The sequence below is a fragment of the Equus przewalskii genome, chromosome 27 (genome assembly GCF_037783145.1).
Source record: "Equus przewalskii isolate Varuska chromosome 27, EquPr2, whole genome shotgun sequence".
NCBI classification, from domain to species: Eukaryota; Metazoa; Chordata; class Mammalia; order Perissodactyla; family Equidae; genus Equus; species Equus przewalskii.
In genome coordinates, this window is record NC_091857.1 from 25,985,889 (window position 1) to 26,002,980 (window position 17,092).

The 17,092-nt window shown below is 35.9% G+C and overlaps 1 protein-coding gene across 2 annotated transcripts in view; it reads right to left on the minus strand.

Annotated features, from left to right (window-relative positions):
• Window positions 1–598: 598 nt before the first annotated feature.
• The window catches only part of LTN1 (listerin E3 ubiquitin protein ligase 1), a 54,555-nt gene continuing 38,061 nt past the window's right edge, over window positions 599–17,092 (minus strand). Inside the window, exons 20-30 of one of the 2 annotated variants that reach the window (XM_008527063.2) lie at window positions 16,207–16,342; window positions 15,849–15,993; window positions 14,705–14,918; window positions 13,985–14,222; window positions 13,558–13,632; window positions 11,425–11,611; window positions 6,673–6,844; window positions 5,339–5,559; window positions 3,591–3,785; window positions 2,528–2,695; window positions 599–1,934 (exon numbers count right to left, since the gene is read on the minus strand). In XM_008527063.2, coding sequence (XP_008525285.1) covers window positions 1,872–1,934; window positions 2,528–2,695; window positions 3,591–3,785; window positions 5,339–5,559; window positions 6,673–6,844; window positions 11,425–11,611; window positions 13,558–13,632; window positions 13,985–14,222; window positions 14,705–14,918; window positions 15,849–15,993; window positions 16,207–16,342 — 1,814 coding nt within the window. In that variant the 3' untranslated portion in view covers window positions 599–1,871. Of the gene's footprint in view, window positions 1,935–2,527; window positions 2,696–3,590; window positions 3,786–5,338; window positions 5,560–6,672; window positions 6,845–10,266; window positions 10,458–11,424; window positions 11,612–13,557; window positions 13,633–13,984; window positions 14,223–14,704; window positions 14,919–15,848; window positions 15,994–16,206; window positions 16,343–17,092 lie in introns of those variants that run through there. The other variant, XM_070597252.1, reaches the window with a different exon arrangement.

Genomic DNA, 17,092 nt, shown 5'->3' on the forward strand with positions numbered 1-17,092 from the left:
AGAGCTTTTTCTTTAGCATATAAACACTAACAAGCTTTACATTTATTTACAAGTCTCAAAGAAATGTGTTAAGAGTCCTAAGTATGAAGAGTAGGTATCCCACTTAATTACAGTGTTTCACCAAGATCAAGATGCCCTACTACTACTGCGGAAAAACAATGCTCCATTATTCCCTTGTCTTTTCTACTTGGTGTTTGGATCGGAAACCAAGAAGTACGAACATTGGAAAAGCTATAAACAAAGTCTTATTATAAAACCATTTTTAAAGGAAAAGTGTGTAACCTTCACAGAGGAGTAACACAATCCTTTGGGATTACTATGTCAGAGAGAGACATAGAAAGATAGACAATATTTTAAGAAAGGGGTTAAGAAGAGGTAGAATTTTGCTATCTGTACTTAACTTACTGACTCCTTGAGCCTCCAAGGCTAGAAGATAATAAATACCACAGAGAAAAATTTAGGAGACAGACAAAACTGGGTACAACACTGCATCTACAAATACAACTCAAGAGATTTGTAACTCACACAGAATATTTCACTCTCGACTACAATATTCTGACCACATTCATACTATTTCAATAATAACCATTTTACCCAGTTGATGGTAACCAGTAATTTTATTTAACATGAGTTGCTTTTTGCCAATTAAACATTTGCAACAGAGGTGATTAGCTGATCTCTGAAATAACCTTGCTATTAGGTATGCTAGTATTCCCGATGTAATGGAAGACTGCAGTAAAATGACTCCAAGTTCCAAAATTCTACACTTTTAAATTTTGGGCACAATTTTTAAAGGTAATAGTGCTGTGGGAAAAGGCAGGTCTTCACCTACTCCACTTCAGCCTGTTATACTCAATTTTACTTAGTACTAAAATTCCTAACTTTCACTTCTGAAGGCTAGAAAAAATTAGTTCCTTCAAATCTCTAATTTAGCGTAATTTTGGCCAGTAAGAATAGTAAAATTTGCTTACAAAATTGAAAGTTTCCTACATTTTTAAATTTTTTGTTCTTTCCACTAATCTTAAGTTTCAGAAATACTCATTTATTTCTTCCCTCTCAATAGAGGAATAACTAGCTCTCTGCTTCGTGAATAAAATAATCTAAATCCTGTTTCTCTCAAATTCTCACCCTCTGGAGACTCACTCAAACTGAGTAATAAATTCACTGACAAGTTTGCAATTCAAATTTCACTAACATATGGAAATTCTTCTTCCACAGCACAAGGTCAGTGTCATGAATTTAATTTTCTGGATTTCATAACCCTTGATAAATAGAGGCACCTTAAAGTTCAGTTTGCACTCTTTTATATAAGACTTCAGAGCATGCTTCAAATAGCTTAAGATAAGCTATACTGTCATTTTTATCATTAAAATAATCTACAAATATCAGAATACTCATTAATTCTGTTGTCATAACTAATAAATAAGTCTTAAAATATCTATAGATGTAAATCAACTCTCTCAATTCATTTGCCTCACTTGGACTGTTCTAGAACATAGATCAATAAACTGAATGGGTTTATTAGTATAATACAGTTGTACAATGCTTTCACAAATTCTAATTATGTCATTTAGGGTTTTTCCATATTTATTTTTTAATATACAAAGAGATTAAACTATTAATATAAATATTCTCTCAAATATGTAATATTCTTATGTAAAAGAAAAGGTTTCCAAACATTTACAAAGCAATCTAAAGATACGTAAACCTGATTTTGGGATCATTACATTAACCAAAATAATTTTCCAGAGAAGATTCTATTTAAAAGTAATGCTCACTGGCCTCCTCACATCAACACTTTAAGATGGATCCAATCCACTGCCTTTGCTTGATTTACTTCAGGAACCACTTCCAATGGTGAAAAAAAAAAATCAGAAAAAGGTCTCACGACAGAGTGGACAAGTAGATTTGTTGCTAGACGTAAACCATTTGTACTGAAAAAGAAAAGGTTTGAAATGTTAAAAGACCTTTTTAAAGCTGTCATTTTACATAAACATCTAAAGTAACCTTAAAATAATAAAGTAAAAAAAAGGGAGAATACTGACATTTTTGTTCCCTCCATTTATCTCTAAAATCAACACAACTCAGTATTACTTCCAAAGGTTACAGTATGATTCTTGGTACTTAGGCTCATACACACAACCACCAAGCTGTGTAAGGAAGACCTCCTGCAAAACAACTGAACATAGAGTGACCTTCTCTTCAATATGATGTTTAAAAAGAGCAAAAGGCTCTGATGTCAGATGGCTCCCTGTTCCAATTCTTTCAGTCTCCTTTATGACCTAGCTCTGACAAGACCATATTTTTTTCAGTGCTGAGAGTTATATTAGAAGCATCCATTTATTAAAGTGCTTTGATGCTACCACTCTCGGTAAATTACTAATTATTTTGAAAAATCATTTTTTAATATGTGTCCCATTAACTACAATTAAGAGTTTAACATTCATTGTTTTCTTTTCCAAAGTTAGACATCATACATACATAATATACATAAAATATAAGTAAGTTAATTTCTCTTTACACTTACCAAGCAGGCTGAATGGAACTTTTTCTTGCACGTTCTACAGGCTTTTTTAGGAAGAGAATAGTTGAAACCATGAATGACGGAGAAACAGATCATGCAATCTTCAACACCCTCAAAACGTTTGTCTACATTATTTTTCCATAAAGCTAAGCCTTCCATAATACTTCCATTCTGTTAACAAGAAGAAAAAAGAGAGTCAACATACACTAAAGACCACCAATTAGTCATTTTTATTCAATTTCACAAATTTTAAAGTTGAATTATATTCTGGAGAGAAGAGAATCTGCTTGGCTGTATTCACATCTCCTAAGTTTTATGAATGCTAGCTTTTAAAATGACCTCCCAAGTTTTAGGAGCCAGAATATAATTTTTCTCCATTAAAGACAGACTTGAAAGAAAGGCTTCTGCACCAATACTTCAAATTTTTTAGTCTCAGCTTGTTGCTTGATGAAACTTTTTAAATAATGAAATCATTTAGATCAGTTCTCCAAATTTTTAACTAAAAATGACGAAATTATTTATTCCACCTCCTCAACTGCTGATTTGTTCCAGCTCTATAATATTAGTAAATATATTTGTTTTAAAATAATTTTTACTGTAAAATGCCTGAGATACACCAGAATGTACAAACAAAATTAGAGAAGATTTACAAACTGTTTTAAAGGCAAAGGTCTTTGAAAGTACTGCGATTTCTCTAACCACAGAAGGAGAGTTGAAATATAAAATTAAAAGTAGCTTAGAAGGTATTCATCTGTCCAGTATCTCACAAAAAGATTCCCTTTCAAATTATTTCCTTAATACCACGCATTGTTCTATATCATCTACAATGTCAGTGAAGTAGTCAATTCCTCTCAAACACCAGAAAAAAACTGCAGAGCCTTAAAAATCAAAACAGCTTGGCAGGTTGAAGTCATTTAGGCATATATCTGTGTTTCTCCAAGGAATATAACATCTATTTCTACCTTCAGCAGAAGGGATATAGTTTCTGTTTTACTGCCTTTTCAAATAGTCGATCAGCAGTCTCTCTCTCTAGTTTGGAAAACCAAATGTGTGTGCAGAAACGTACTTGATGGGTAAGATAAGTGCTTAACTGCAGCATCCAATTCCGCCACTGCTGAACAGCCACTCCCACTCTTTTCCCACTTTCCACTGTTATTGACCCCAGTGGGTAATTTGAGGGCAGCTGTATTATAAGTTCAATGACTATGTCCTCAATGGTGTAAGTCGCCATGACTTCTCGAGTTGTGGCTCGAGCTTTAACCTGCAATACATGAAAGGTAATTTTTTTTTTTGCCAAATTTCTTTCCTTTCTTTGATAAAAAACATCTTGAGAGGTTGATTATTAGCAGCCAAAGTCTTCATTCAAAAAAAATGCAGATAAACTCATTCACTTATTTGACATGAGATATTTAAGAAATAAGTTTAGATATCTGATACCTTTTATAGTGATTTTATGACACTCAAAATTTGTTTTAAAAGAAATACACTGCTCATAAAAAAAGTATGAGTTCTTATATTAGGCTCATCACATAATAGTTAGTTTTTGAATAGACAAATGAGAGAATGGGTTATTAATCACTCCTTGTCTTTCACACCCAGGGTATCAAATATCACTGCAGTCAATGTCTCCCAAGTCTTTCCCTACCACAGAATTCTCTTGAACCTCAGAGCCAACCATCGACAGCCAAAATATTTACACCTGGTTGTGGTTTTTTTACTAGCATTGCAAACTCATCATAAAACACAAATTATAATCCTTTACAAATTTATTCTTCTGACTCTCCTATTTCCAAGTTGAAAACCATAGCATCACCTTAAATTTCTCCTTTTACCTCATCCCAGATATTAACTAGTTCCAAGTTTGGATAAATCACCACAAAATTCATCACATTCTCCCCTTTTACATTCCCACTGATACTGCTTCACTGAGGCCCTGCTCATTGCTCATAATGTGTACACCAAGAGTCTCCCCTAGCTATTCATCTGAACCCCAGCTCCATGCCAGCAGCCCATGCTGTCTACTGTAGTCAGGGCGGTGTCACAGATTATAACTCCAACTGTGTCACCGCCTAAAAGGACAACTTTGAGTGGCTCAATAGGACCAAATATTTCAGACTATTTGAGGCCCTTCCCAATCCAGGCCTAATTCATCATAGAAGCTGTTTGTTCTCTGACTATTCACCTTCAGGAGTCCTACCCTACATGAGTACTGGGTTATTCAACATTTCTTGGGTAGTCATAGAAATTACATTCTCATCTCCATGCTTTTTGCTTTTGCCATACTGTTTTCTCTCTATTAAATGCCTGTCCCTCATTTTCCCCATGACAAAATCCTGCCCACGTCAAAGTCATCTTCCTCCCAAGTGTACTGAGCCCCTCAGCAGATGACCCTTCCCATTCTAATCACAGAGCACTCTCCCTCTTAATGTGCCATTTTCCAGTTTCCAACACAAAAAATATTGTATCGCTCTTTTCTCTTTATTAGATTGTACATTATTACAGGACAGGAATCTGCTCTACTAAACTGTTCATTTCCCAGATGACTGGCACACCGATGACTGAGGCATTCCAATATATATTTTGAATGAACTAATGAATGTTCAAAAACTATTTGATGGGGAGTAAACGAAATTATACCATTGTTTCAACCTATACATTATTATTAAGATTTGATGCACAAAATTGGAAAATAACGTAAGCAATTTCTGTAAATTCTAAACCAAGGGCTACAATTGTGATGATACTCACTATAAATGACAGACATAACCAATATTCAAACAACTTTTCTAGAAAAAAATTCAAGACGATACTAACCGTCATGCCATTAAATAGTTGTGTACTTGTTTGCACAGAAGATATTTCTTGGAAAGAAAGAACATTGCTGACATACTTGCTTGTAAATCTATCTACAATATTGAAAACACGCTTCTCACTACTATTCCACCACAGCCTAACCATGGCGGGCAAGTCCTTTAATGTCATATGATAGACTGAACAAGCCAAGTGGGGAATATGGTATGGAAGAGTTGCTGTTTCTGAGGAAAAAGGAAATTCTTAGTTAGTAACGTATTTCTTACACAGAATACTGACTAATATTAGTATTTTCCTTAGAAAATCATTTTCAATTCCTCAACATTAGTGCTAGAGTTCATAAAAAAAGACACATCAACGAAACCAGAGTATTAGCTTTCTCCCACACATTCAAAATGAACCATTCAGAATGGCAGAATGAAATACAAAGAATGAAGATCCCAACTGACACTGAAAAATCTGCCTAGAAATAGCATTCTATATTTCATGTTAAAGATTGCAAATAAAATGGAACACATATTTTTAAAAGGAGGAAAAATCAAAGATTTTTAATCTTAAAAATAATGAAAAGGAGTTTGGCCTCCTTTACTTTCCCCAGAGGTCACTGAAGCATTATGCAAAAGTTCTAGAATACCCCCTCAACACTCACAAGACGCAGTCCCATCCTCAGATCTCTGAGGCATTTAAAAAATTCTGATTCCTAGGAAATCACTTATAATACCAGAGTACAGCTAGATGCATGTATGTCTAGCCCCTCTGCTAAAATGTGAGCTCCCAGAGCAAAGGAAATAAATTGTACTCTTCTTTGTTTCCCCAAACAAAGACTACCTATTTACAGGTCTATAAAACATTATCACATAGCAAATGTTTTTGTTTTTTTTTTTTTTTTTTTAAGATTTTATTTTTTCCTTTTTCTCCCCAAAGCCCCCCGGTACATAGTTGTGTATTCTTCGTTGTGGGTTCTTCTAGTTGTGGCATGTGGGACGCTGCCTCAGCGTGGTGTGATGAGCAGTGCCATGTCCGCGCCCAGGATTCGATCTAACGAAACACTGGGCCGCCTGCAGCGGAGCGCGCGAACTTAACCACTCGGCCACGGGGCCAGCCCCACAAATATTTGTTTACAGTGTAAAATATAACAGTCTCAACAAGCTGGGCTTCAAAAATTTACTAAATTCTCAACAACCGTATCTGCAAGATCTAATTATGCGTCCTATTTAGAGAAATATGGAAAATCATGCACTTAACATTCTCATAGCCAGGACCCACATTTGGGGTTAGTCTCCACACCCTAGTCTGAACCTAGGCTCCAACAGAACACAAACACAGATTTTACTGACCTCTAATACTCAACTGAAGCTCTTCAGTAAAGAATGTCTTAGGGTCCTTATTGGAAAGCTCAATAGCTGTCTCTGCATAGGTCGGGTTTTCTGGCATAAGCCTGAACAGGTGATAGAGCAATTTATTCAAACTCTTTGTTTTCCGAAGGTACATCGAATACAGAGCCCGAAGCTAGTGGACAGCAAAGCATTTGTTAGTAAACTCAATTAAACCAAGATAAGAACAAACCAGAGTATAACAGCTTGTATAAGAACACAATAAAAAATGCATTAACTTGAACATTCAGAATTACATGGAAAAGTCCTACAAAATATATGCCACATTCTTACTTTCCACATGTGCCACTTGATGGCACCGTTCCATTTCCTCATAAACCAGCAGATGTTTCACTATCCCCTCATTATTAGGCATATGCTTCTAACATCTTTCCAAACTGTCTCCCTCTTAATAAGTTCACCTCTACTTGGAGTCTCTGAACCAAGAAAATTATTCTTGGAATCTTCCAGATGATTCACTTACTTTTTCTTTTTTTTTTTGAGTGAGGAAGATTGGCCCTGAGCTAACATCTGTTGCTAATCTTCCTCTTTTTTTTTTTTTCCTACCCAAAGCCCCAGTACATAGGTGTATATCCTAGTTGTAGATCATCCTAGTTCTTCTGTGTGGGATGCCACCACAGCATGGCTCGATGAGTGTTGTGTAGGTCCGCACCCTGGGCTGCTGAAGCAGAGCGTGTGAACCTAACCACCTGGCCATGGGACAGGCCCCCTCACTCTCCTCCCAAGTCTTCCACACATTCCTTCCACACCATAGTCCTTAATCTTTCAAAATCTGGCTTAAAACTAATCTTATTTTCATGGCTGACCCCACCCTATAGTGATCACTCCAGCATCCCTCTAGGACAGAGGGCACAAACTGGCAGTCTAAAATGTCTTGGGGGTCTTCTCACAGTTGTTTTGTAAATCAGGAAATTTCACATAAAAACATGCGTTTCTGGGTTTTTTCTTTTCCAAGGATTTTATTTTTCCTTTTTCTCCCAAAGTCCCCCAGTACATAGTTGTGTATTTTTAGTTGTGGGTCCTTCTAGTTGTGGCACGTGGGATGCCCCCTCAGCATGGCTCGATGAGCGGTGCCATGTCCACACCCAGGATTTGAACTGGCAAAACTCTGGGCCGCCGAAGCAGAGCACACGAACTTAACCACTTGGCCACGGGGCTGGGCCCCTCTGGCTTTTTTAAAAAAAAACAAGAAAATTTGGCACCACTGGGGGCACTATAGGCATCTGTGTGAGACCTGTGCTTTACAACTCCTTGCCCTTCAACAACCAAGTTTTCATTTGTTCACATTTACTTTGCAGCTCTTTGATATTTGTCCTGGTTTAAAATGATTTCTTCCACTATATCATGCATCTCCTCAGAGTAGAAAGACACCATTTTCTCAACACAATGAATGCTCAACTACAAGGATCAAGCCATAGGAATTGGAACTGATCCTTAAAATATGTTGATCAAAGTACCTTTACAATGGAGAAATCTGGAGAACACTACCTTTACCGAGTAACCAAACTGAACATAATAAAAGGACACACTGATATTCTGTGCCTCCTGAGGTAATACACTGAGGACACATGTGCAGTAATACACTGTGCAGTAAGTACTCTTGCTAAAAATTAACCAGAATCCAATCATGAGGAAACAATCAGACAAATCCAAATTGTAGACAGTCTACAAAATAACTGACCTGGTGAATGACAAGAAAGAAAGGAGAGGTAGGGGAATTAGTGGCTAAAGAAACTGACAAACAAATGCAAACATGATCCTTTAGTGAATCCTCAATAGAGAAGAAAATAAAACTATAAAGGACTCTACTGGGACAACTGGGGAAATCTGAATACAGATTAGACCACATTATTGCATCAAAATTAAATTTCAGGGTAACAATTATATTATACTTATGCAGAAACACATCCTTGTTCTCAGGAGACATATGTTTAAATACTTTTGGTAAAGCATCATGACGTCTGCAATTTATTTTCAAACAGATCAGCAGAAAAAAGAAATTACAGAGAAAGCACGTGCAAATGTAGCAACATGTTAAAAATTTGTGACTCCAGGAAAAGGGTATATGACTTCTCATTGAATTATTCTTCCAACCTCTCAGTAAATTTGAATTTTTTTCAAAATAAAAAGTTGGAAGGCAAGAATTTAAAAAAAAATTAATCATACATATCAATGGGCTTTTAAAAACACATGTATATTATTACCAGCACTCCCACTCCTACGTATACAATATAAGAAAGATGAAAACATATGTCCACACAAAAATTTATAAACAAATGTTCACAGCAGCTTTATTCACAATAGCCAAAAAGTGAAAACAACTTAAAAGTCCATCAATAGATGAATCGACAAACAAAATGTGACATATTCATACAATGGAATATTATTCAGCCATAAAAAGGAATGCACTACTGATACATGCTACAACAGGAATGAGTCTTGAAACCATTACGCTGAGTGAGATATGCCAGACAAAAAGACTACATATGTAAAACGTCCACAAAAGGCAAACCTACAGAGATAGAACAAAGAGTAGTGGTTGCAAGGGGCCTGGAGGGTTTAAGAGGAAATGGGAAGTGATTACAAATGGGTAATGGTTTCTTTTTCAGGTGTTGAAAATGTTCTAAAATTAGAGAGCGGCAACAATTGCACAACTCTGTGAATATACTAGAAACACCAAACTGTACACTTCAAATAAGTAAATTTGATAGTAGTGAAATATATCTCAGTAAAGCTATAACCTGGTTGTCTAAGGGTGAAGACTTGACACTTTCATTGCGGCAGCCCACATTCACTTCCCAGTCGGGGAACCACACCATCTGTCTGTTGGTTGTCAGACTGTGGCAGCTGCGTGTTGCTGAAAGCTCTGCCACTAGGATTTCAAACACCAGCAGGGTCACCCAGGAGGGACAGGTTTTAGCAGAGCTTCCAGACTAAGACAAACTAAGAAGAAGGACCTGGCCACCCACTTCCAAAAGTACTGGCCATGAAAACTCTGAATAGCAGCGGAGCATTGTCTGATGCAGTGCTGGAAGGTGAGAGGATGGCACAAAACAACTAGGCAGGACTCCACTCTGCTGTACACAGGGTCACTAGGAGTCGGAATCGACTCGATGGCACAAACAAAAAGCTACAACACAAACACACACAGTTCCATCTGATTCACCAGGAGTTTTTTTCAAAAGAAAGTTAAAATAATCTAGATTTAGGACTGATTAAAGTTTTTTTAAAAAATTCCGTTTCAGGATTCATCTAATTAGTGTTATTTAGTGGGTTATTCTGATTTACAAGTCCATAGCTCAGTTCAATTGACAGCCTCAATAAACACTGCTGTATAATTCTTTGCAAGCCCCTCCCTCACTCTAGTTTAATAAAGATGATGCATGGCCATTTTCCTAATTTCTGAATATAAGATGACAAGAACAAAATTCTCATACATAATGGATGCCTCAATTTCCTGCAATTTTTCAGATATCAACAATATTTTAAGAAACGAACATTGGGGCTGGCCTGGTGGCACAGCAGTCAAGTTCGCACCTTCTGCTTCGGCGGCCCGGGGTTCGCCAGTTCAGATCCCAGGTGCAGACCTATGCACCACTTGTCAAGCCATGCTGTGGAAGGCGTCCCACATAGAAAGTAGAGGAAGATGGGCATGGATGTTAGCTCAGGGCCAGTCTTCCTCAGCAAAAAAGAGGAGGATTGGCAGCAGATGTTAGCTCAGGGCTAATCTTCCTCAGGAAAGAAAAAAAAAAGGAAACGAACATAAAAGCTCAACACTCTTGAAACAGCTAAATCAATGTTGCCTCTGTGATTTGATTTTCCCCTTTATATAAAAATGCAAAAATGCATACACTGATATATTTGTACCAAGGTATGGGTTATTAGCAATGAGATAAATTAGAGTTTAAGAATTCTGGAAAAATCACACCTGGAAATGAATGCCATGATATTTAGTCACACTTTAAATACCAAGTGAGAAACTAACTCTAAGAAGCCACAGACTTTATTAAAATGATTCAAAGTTTGATTGAAATTTTTTAAGTGGGGACCTGCCTAAAAGAAGAAAAAAAAACTGGAGTAGATTTTTCTAGCTTCCTTCCTGGACACTAACATCTTTCTTCCTAAACATGAGACAACAGAGACATCTAGTGGCTGCTAGAATAATTGAGACAAAATTATTATTATAGGATATTTTCAACATTTAGAGATAATAGTGTGAATTACACAGGTAATCTTTCACAGATCTTTCTCTAAATACTGATTTTCAAATAAGGTAAATTTTCAATGATGTATTAAGTGAAATCTCCCATAACAGTCAGAAGTTGACCAAAGAAAAAAAATAGCAAAATCCATTTTTTTTGAAATTATATTACGGTAGTACAAATCGTGTACTACAAATCTTGTTTCTTGCGATAAAAGGACTTGGTGGCTACAATCAGAAAAAACTTAATCCAGGTACATTCCAAAGATTAATACTTGTGCAAAAATGTGTGTGCGTGTAAATAGCTGTGAGAGTGAGGAAGAAAGGACAGAACTAAATTTAGCAAAACGTTTGAAGTTAGCCAGATAAGATTAGATTAAAATGTGAGGCTTTTCTCTTTTTTCTCAAAAGGAGGGGAAAAGAAGGGGTTTAGGATACTAATAGAAAAACACATATATGACAGAACTGTCAAAAGCTGTCACATATTTATTTACCTGAGATGAAGCGGCTTTGAAGAAAGTAAGTATTAATTTCCAAGTGAGGAGGTATCCCAGAACATAACAGAAGTCTTCACTCAGTGGCTTAATAGTAACTATCTGTCCAACGGGAATACACCCCAAAACATTTTCTAGTAAGTCCTCTTGCGTGCTAAGAAGAGACATCAGTGCTGCCGGTGGTGACCTGAGAATCAACGATTAAACACCACAATTTTCTTCATAACTCATCCCTTAACAAATTGATAGCATGTATAAACTTCAAGCATTTAAGAAAAATCTTTCTCTGTTTTCCAAAAACCATTTTAAAAGTCCCCCTTTATAGATTCGATTCTAACTCCTAATTTCAAATAATGGCAATTATAGAATCTCTAAGACATAAAATGTTATATAAATATATATAATATACATAAAATATGTATTGTATAGGTATATATTTTTATATTTATGAATATATAAAATATAAATATTAAAAAGTATATAATATATAACAAAAAGATTTTGGATATAGGTTTTATATTTATATATACTAAATATACATAATACGCTTTAAGAATATAGACTCTAGAAGTTAGCACTTAAAGGAAAGAAAATATCTATGGAAAAATATCACACACTCAGAGAAGCTAAACAATTGGTCTAGAGCCCCTCAGCCAGTCGGGAATGATGAGGGGTACCAAGTCCTACCAGGTCCTTTATCATCCGGTGACGGGTAAAGAGATCATAAGACTGTCTTTTCAGGAAAGCAAATTTAACATTTGCATTAATTCATGACAGCGTAAGTTAAATTTCCTGTTTACTAAACTATTGCACTCATCAACACTTTAAGGTGAACTTAAGAGATTCTCAAAAAGTGAAATACTTGCATAAATCTGTCAAATTCTGTTCTCTAGGACACTTCTTGGTGCTCTCCCTTCACCTCTGTGATCTTTCCTCCCTTGTCACGTCCCTCTCTGGGCCCATAAACATAGTGTTCTTCCAGCTTCTGCCCTTAGGTTTTTACCTTCAACACCACCATCTCACCTACCAACCCCTCTCTATCCCATACCAACAGACACTAGATCTTACAAATACTAGGTCAGATCTCTCTCCACTTTCCACTCTGCCCTCCATGCACCATTATAACTTTTAGAACGGTCTCTACCTCTGCTTGCTTCTTTGTACAATTTATGCTTCATACTATTGCCACAATCAGCTGGCGGTATCCCATCTTTTACCAAATGATGCCCTAAACCCTAAAAGGAAGTCATTTGTAAGGCCTTCATTATCTTAAGTACCCTCCCAGCTTTATCTTCCACTGTACCCTTCCCACCTACTTCACACATATTTGTTCATTTATTCTCTTATTCAACAAATGAGCACTACTCATGTGTCTGCCTTAGGCCAGGAACCACCCTGGGTGCTGTGAGTATAGTTGAGAACAAGAGACAAAAATTCCTTTCTTCACAGAGCTTACATTCCAGTGGAAGAACATATAGACAATAAAAAAATATGTTAAGAGGTGACTACTCAATTTCCCCAAGCACATCCTGAACATTCCTGCCCCCGTGCCTTTGCACATGGTGTTCCCTTAACTTTTACTGTCTTCCCTGCCTGGTGAAATGCTACCTAACCCTAAAGGTCCAGCATGAATGTCTTTTCCTCAAGAGAAAGTCCTCCCTGCCTGGTGCACAGCAGTGTGCCCCCATAACATGCTATCTACCCTTTTTCTTAGCACTTGTCATCCACTGTCTTCTATTACAGGGTAATATTGTCTGTATCAGATTGCAAGCTCCTTAAGAAAAAGAAGGTTTACTAAACACTCTATTCTCCCCTCTGCATTTAACTAATACTTTGCACAAAGTGGGTACTCAATAGATATTTGATTTGATCTACTTTTTCTACAGCTACCATGTGGACAAAGAAAGTTTTACTAAATAGTAGCAAATGGAAAATATGATTTAGGAACAATTAAGAGAGAATAATCTTTTTGGACAAACTCTAGATTTCATTTTTATCTCACAGATAATTTTAAAAGATCTGTTGAATGAATATAAACTCTGAATTTAGAGTTTTTATGTTGCCTTGTCTTCTAAAGTCATTATAAGTGAGATGGATTATGAGAATTTAATAAAACAAATTTTAAAAACTTACAGGGCTGGTTCTTCTTCTTCATCTCCGTATGACTTTAGATTATCCTGATCATACTGTGGTAATTCAGGCATCAACCTGGAAATTAGAATATTACTTTAAATTATTTTATATTAAATGTTCATTATTGAATCATGGTTAAGAGCAGAAAGACCAATCCTTATTCTGTAATGAGCACATTTTTTAATGGATTGTTGCTGACATAACTGCATATGGCCAGGACCACCTAAATGTAAACTTTGTATGCAGAACAGTGACCCCAAAGGTTAAAAACTTGGCAACTCTGTTATTGAAATGCATGGTCAAGTTTACTTTTTTTGATTTTTGGTTTTTTACTTTGACTTTTTTTTAACAACGAAGAGTTAAAACTACACATATCTTCTATTTTTTTAGACCACCATCACATTGATTCAGTTGGAAGAATTCTTACTTGTATAGCATATGATAAACAGCAATTTGCACAGGCCGAGCTCTGAAAAGGAGTAATGGCACCAACGTATTTAACAAAGTCTGCAGATATTCTGGCAAGTTTGTTTTCTGACCAGCAACCAATCTTGCAGGGAGTTTGTGACTCAACAGCTGATCCTTTGGGATATAAGTTAATGTTTCACACATGGGCTTCAGCATTGCATTGTGAAAGGATGTTTCAGATGTATCTTTGCTTTCTCCTGATGACAAAAAGGGAAGAAACATGCACAGCCCAAAAGAAAATGAGTAATACAGCTTGGGTGATTCACAGACAATCAAATATTATTGAAGAAAATAAAATAAAAACCTGACAAACGTTAGAGCAGTTCTAACTAGAAATATGAACTGAATATATATTTCAGATAATCTCAATTGTTTAACGACTTCTATTATCTCATCCTTAAAAAAAGAAAGAGAGAGATTTTGAGTTATAAATAATCAATTCATGTTACATGAATTGTTATTACTTTAATTTGCAATGATCTTTGAATACCTTACCATTTTTTCAATTCTTGTCTGTAAAGTGGAAGCATATATGATGCTTCTGAGATGCCAAGCTTTCTCTCTGGCTCTTTTCTTTTACTATTTTGTATTGTTTGACTTAAAAATCCAAAGTTTTTGTTTTGAATTTTTCAACAAGTCATTTTTAATGAATCTCAATATTACTCCCTTTTTCACTTGCCTGTAACATTTACCAAAAGAGGTAAAAGCAAACTGTGGATGCCTTGGGAAAAAAATTCTTTCCATTCACTGATTAGATTTACAGGAAGGTTGCCAGTGGTATCCAGAGTTGTGGAATCAAAAAAAGCACTGAGCTTGCAGGCCAGATCACAGCTGACACAGGCGAACAGTTGTACAAGTGGAACCGAATACAGCGCTTGATTCTCGCTTGTTGTCTGAAGGGACGAAAATGAAACAGGTAAGCACATTTCTACCAGAACACCACAAAGTAAGGCAATAAAGAGAAGTCCCTTTCATTCCTCTAAACTTAAAACAAAAAGCTGTTGAAGTGTATAGTCTCAGGAGACATTTACATATTTTAGTATCCAAATAACTTTTTTTCAAAATTAAATACTAGGAATCAGAATCAACCCATTTATTCTGAAATACTGTTTTATTTCTAAAACTATGAAAGAAAACAGTATCAATTACGATTTATCAGGTGACATACATACATTGAAGACATCTATAATCCTCTCAGGAGCCCTACTAATTGGGCATTATTAAGTTCTTTTAAAATAAGGAAACTGAAGCTCAATTAGCCAAGTTTGAAACCCTAAGCCACACAGCTAACAGCAAGCAAAGTGGAGATTCAGACCAGTTCAACCCTGAGTGATTTGCTGTGTCAAAGCCCACAACTCTTACACATCTGGTTGCTTTGGGTCATAAAAAGAACACTAATTTCCTCTGCATTTGCTTGATCTCTAACACATTATTCTGGCAATACTGACATAATACATTTTAAGAATAATTTAATTCAAATCAAAAAGATCAAAAAACTTTCACAAAAAGATAAAACCTGAAAGGGCTGTGCTACAAATATTATATTATAATAGAATGAGCTAATGGAGAGAACGTTTTAATAGCAGTAAGGAGATTTCATCACTAAATGATACTGGTAGACATTAAATCTCTATCATTTTACTGTTCTGTCAAATAGTAGCTGGTGAAGTACATCTACAAAGTGTTTAAATGTTTGCAAAGGAGCTAATTATAATCACAATCATTACTGCAAGGATAAGATGAGTAAACAGTTCTGGCATAGAGATACACACAAAGACTCAAGAGGTGATGTCAAGAGGTGATGACACATCAAGTCCATTTACCTCCAGCCAAGCCAACATGGAGCACATGATGAAGTCCCACTCACTCTCTGCTAAAGGAGACGAGCAGTATTTCAGAAACAGGGAGAGGAACCGGATTATTTCTATATTTACACCCAGTATCTCTGGACTTACTTCTGATAGATTACTACGATAAAGACAAACAAAACAAAACAAGAAAAGCATTAAATAATTACACAGACATTCAATTTGAAAATATTCTATTTTAAATCTTATATACTTATAAAAGACTGACTTAAATGTCTGACATCCTTTTACTCTACAAAACTGTGACTCTAAGATACACAGTCTGGCTCCACATTGTATATGGGGGGAAAACATACTATAAAGTATCACCTACCAACTGAAAAGAAAAATATCTTCATGATCTTTCTTCCAGGATATTAGAATTTTTAATATACCATGTAATAGCTCTTCATCATCTATGCTTCTGGTTTGCAGACAAGAATTGAAAATGGCAAGATGTCCAAAACCTCCTAAAGTAAAATTCAAAATGAAAATTAAAAATTTTGTTTTAATTGTATTGCTACTACAAAAAAGTCTACTTTGAGATAGGTCAGAAACTGCCTTGAGAAATGCTCAGGTTTAGAACTTTAAAAAGGGTTTATATGAAAGAGTCAACCAAGGAGCTTGTAAGCTCCACAGGGCAGACCCTGTCTCCATACCCAGCACCTAGCACAAAAAAGAGAAGGGTGGAAGGAGTGAATGATACTGTCCTTTAAACCAACCTATGCTGTTTTTCATTTTGGTTTCTTAAGTATAGGACTTACGCAGCTACTCACCTCCCAAATAAAAACAAAAAACCCATAGCTACAGTACAAAGTTAAATACGGATGAAAAAGAGAACACAGTGTTCCATAATTTGCACATTCACTCAATAAGCATCTACTATGTCTGGAAAGCTCTTATGGGGTTCTCACACTTTAGAATCCCTGGATCCTTCTTATCCTTCAACTCTCAGCTTAAATATTGCTGCCACTCTATGAAATGCCCAAGTATATAAAGTATGCCCCTCTGCATTTCTCTACTCTCAAATATCATTTGTTTGTTGCTGTTATAGCACTAATATTCGTTTACTTATTTATTATTATCTCCTCAATTAGAAAGTAAGCTCCATGAGAGCAGGAACCTTGTCTGTCTGTCTTACCAGTCTATACGTCCCCTAGCACAATGCCTGTGCAGAGACATTTATTTTGACCGATTAAAGGAAGAAAGAATAAATGAAT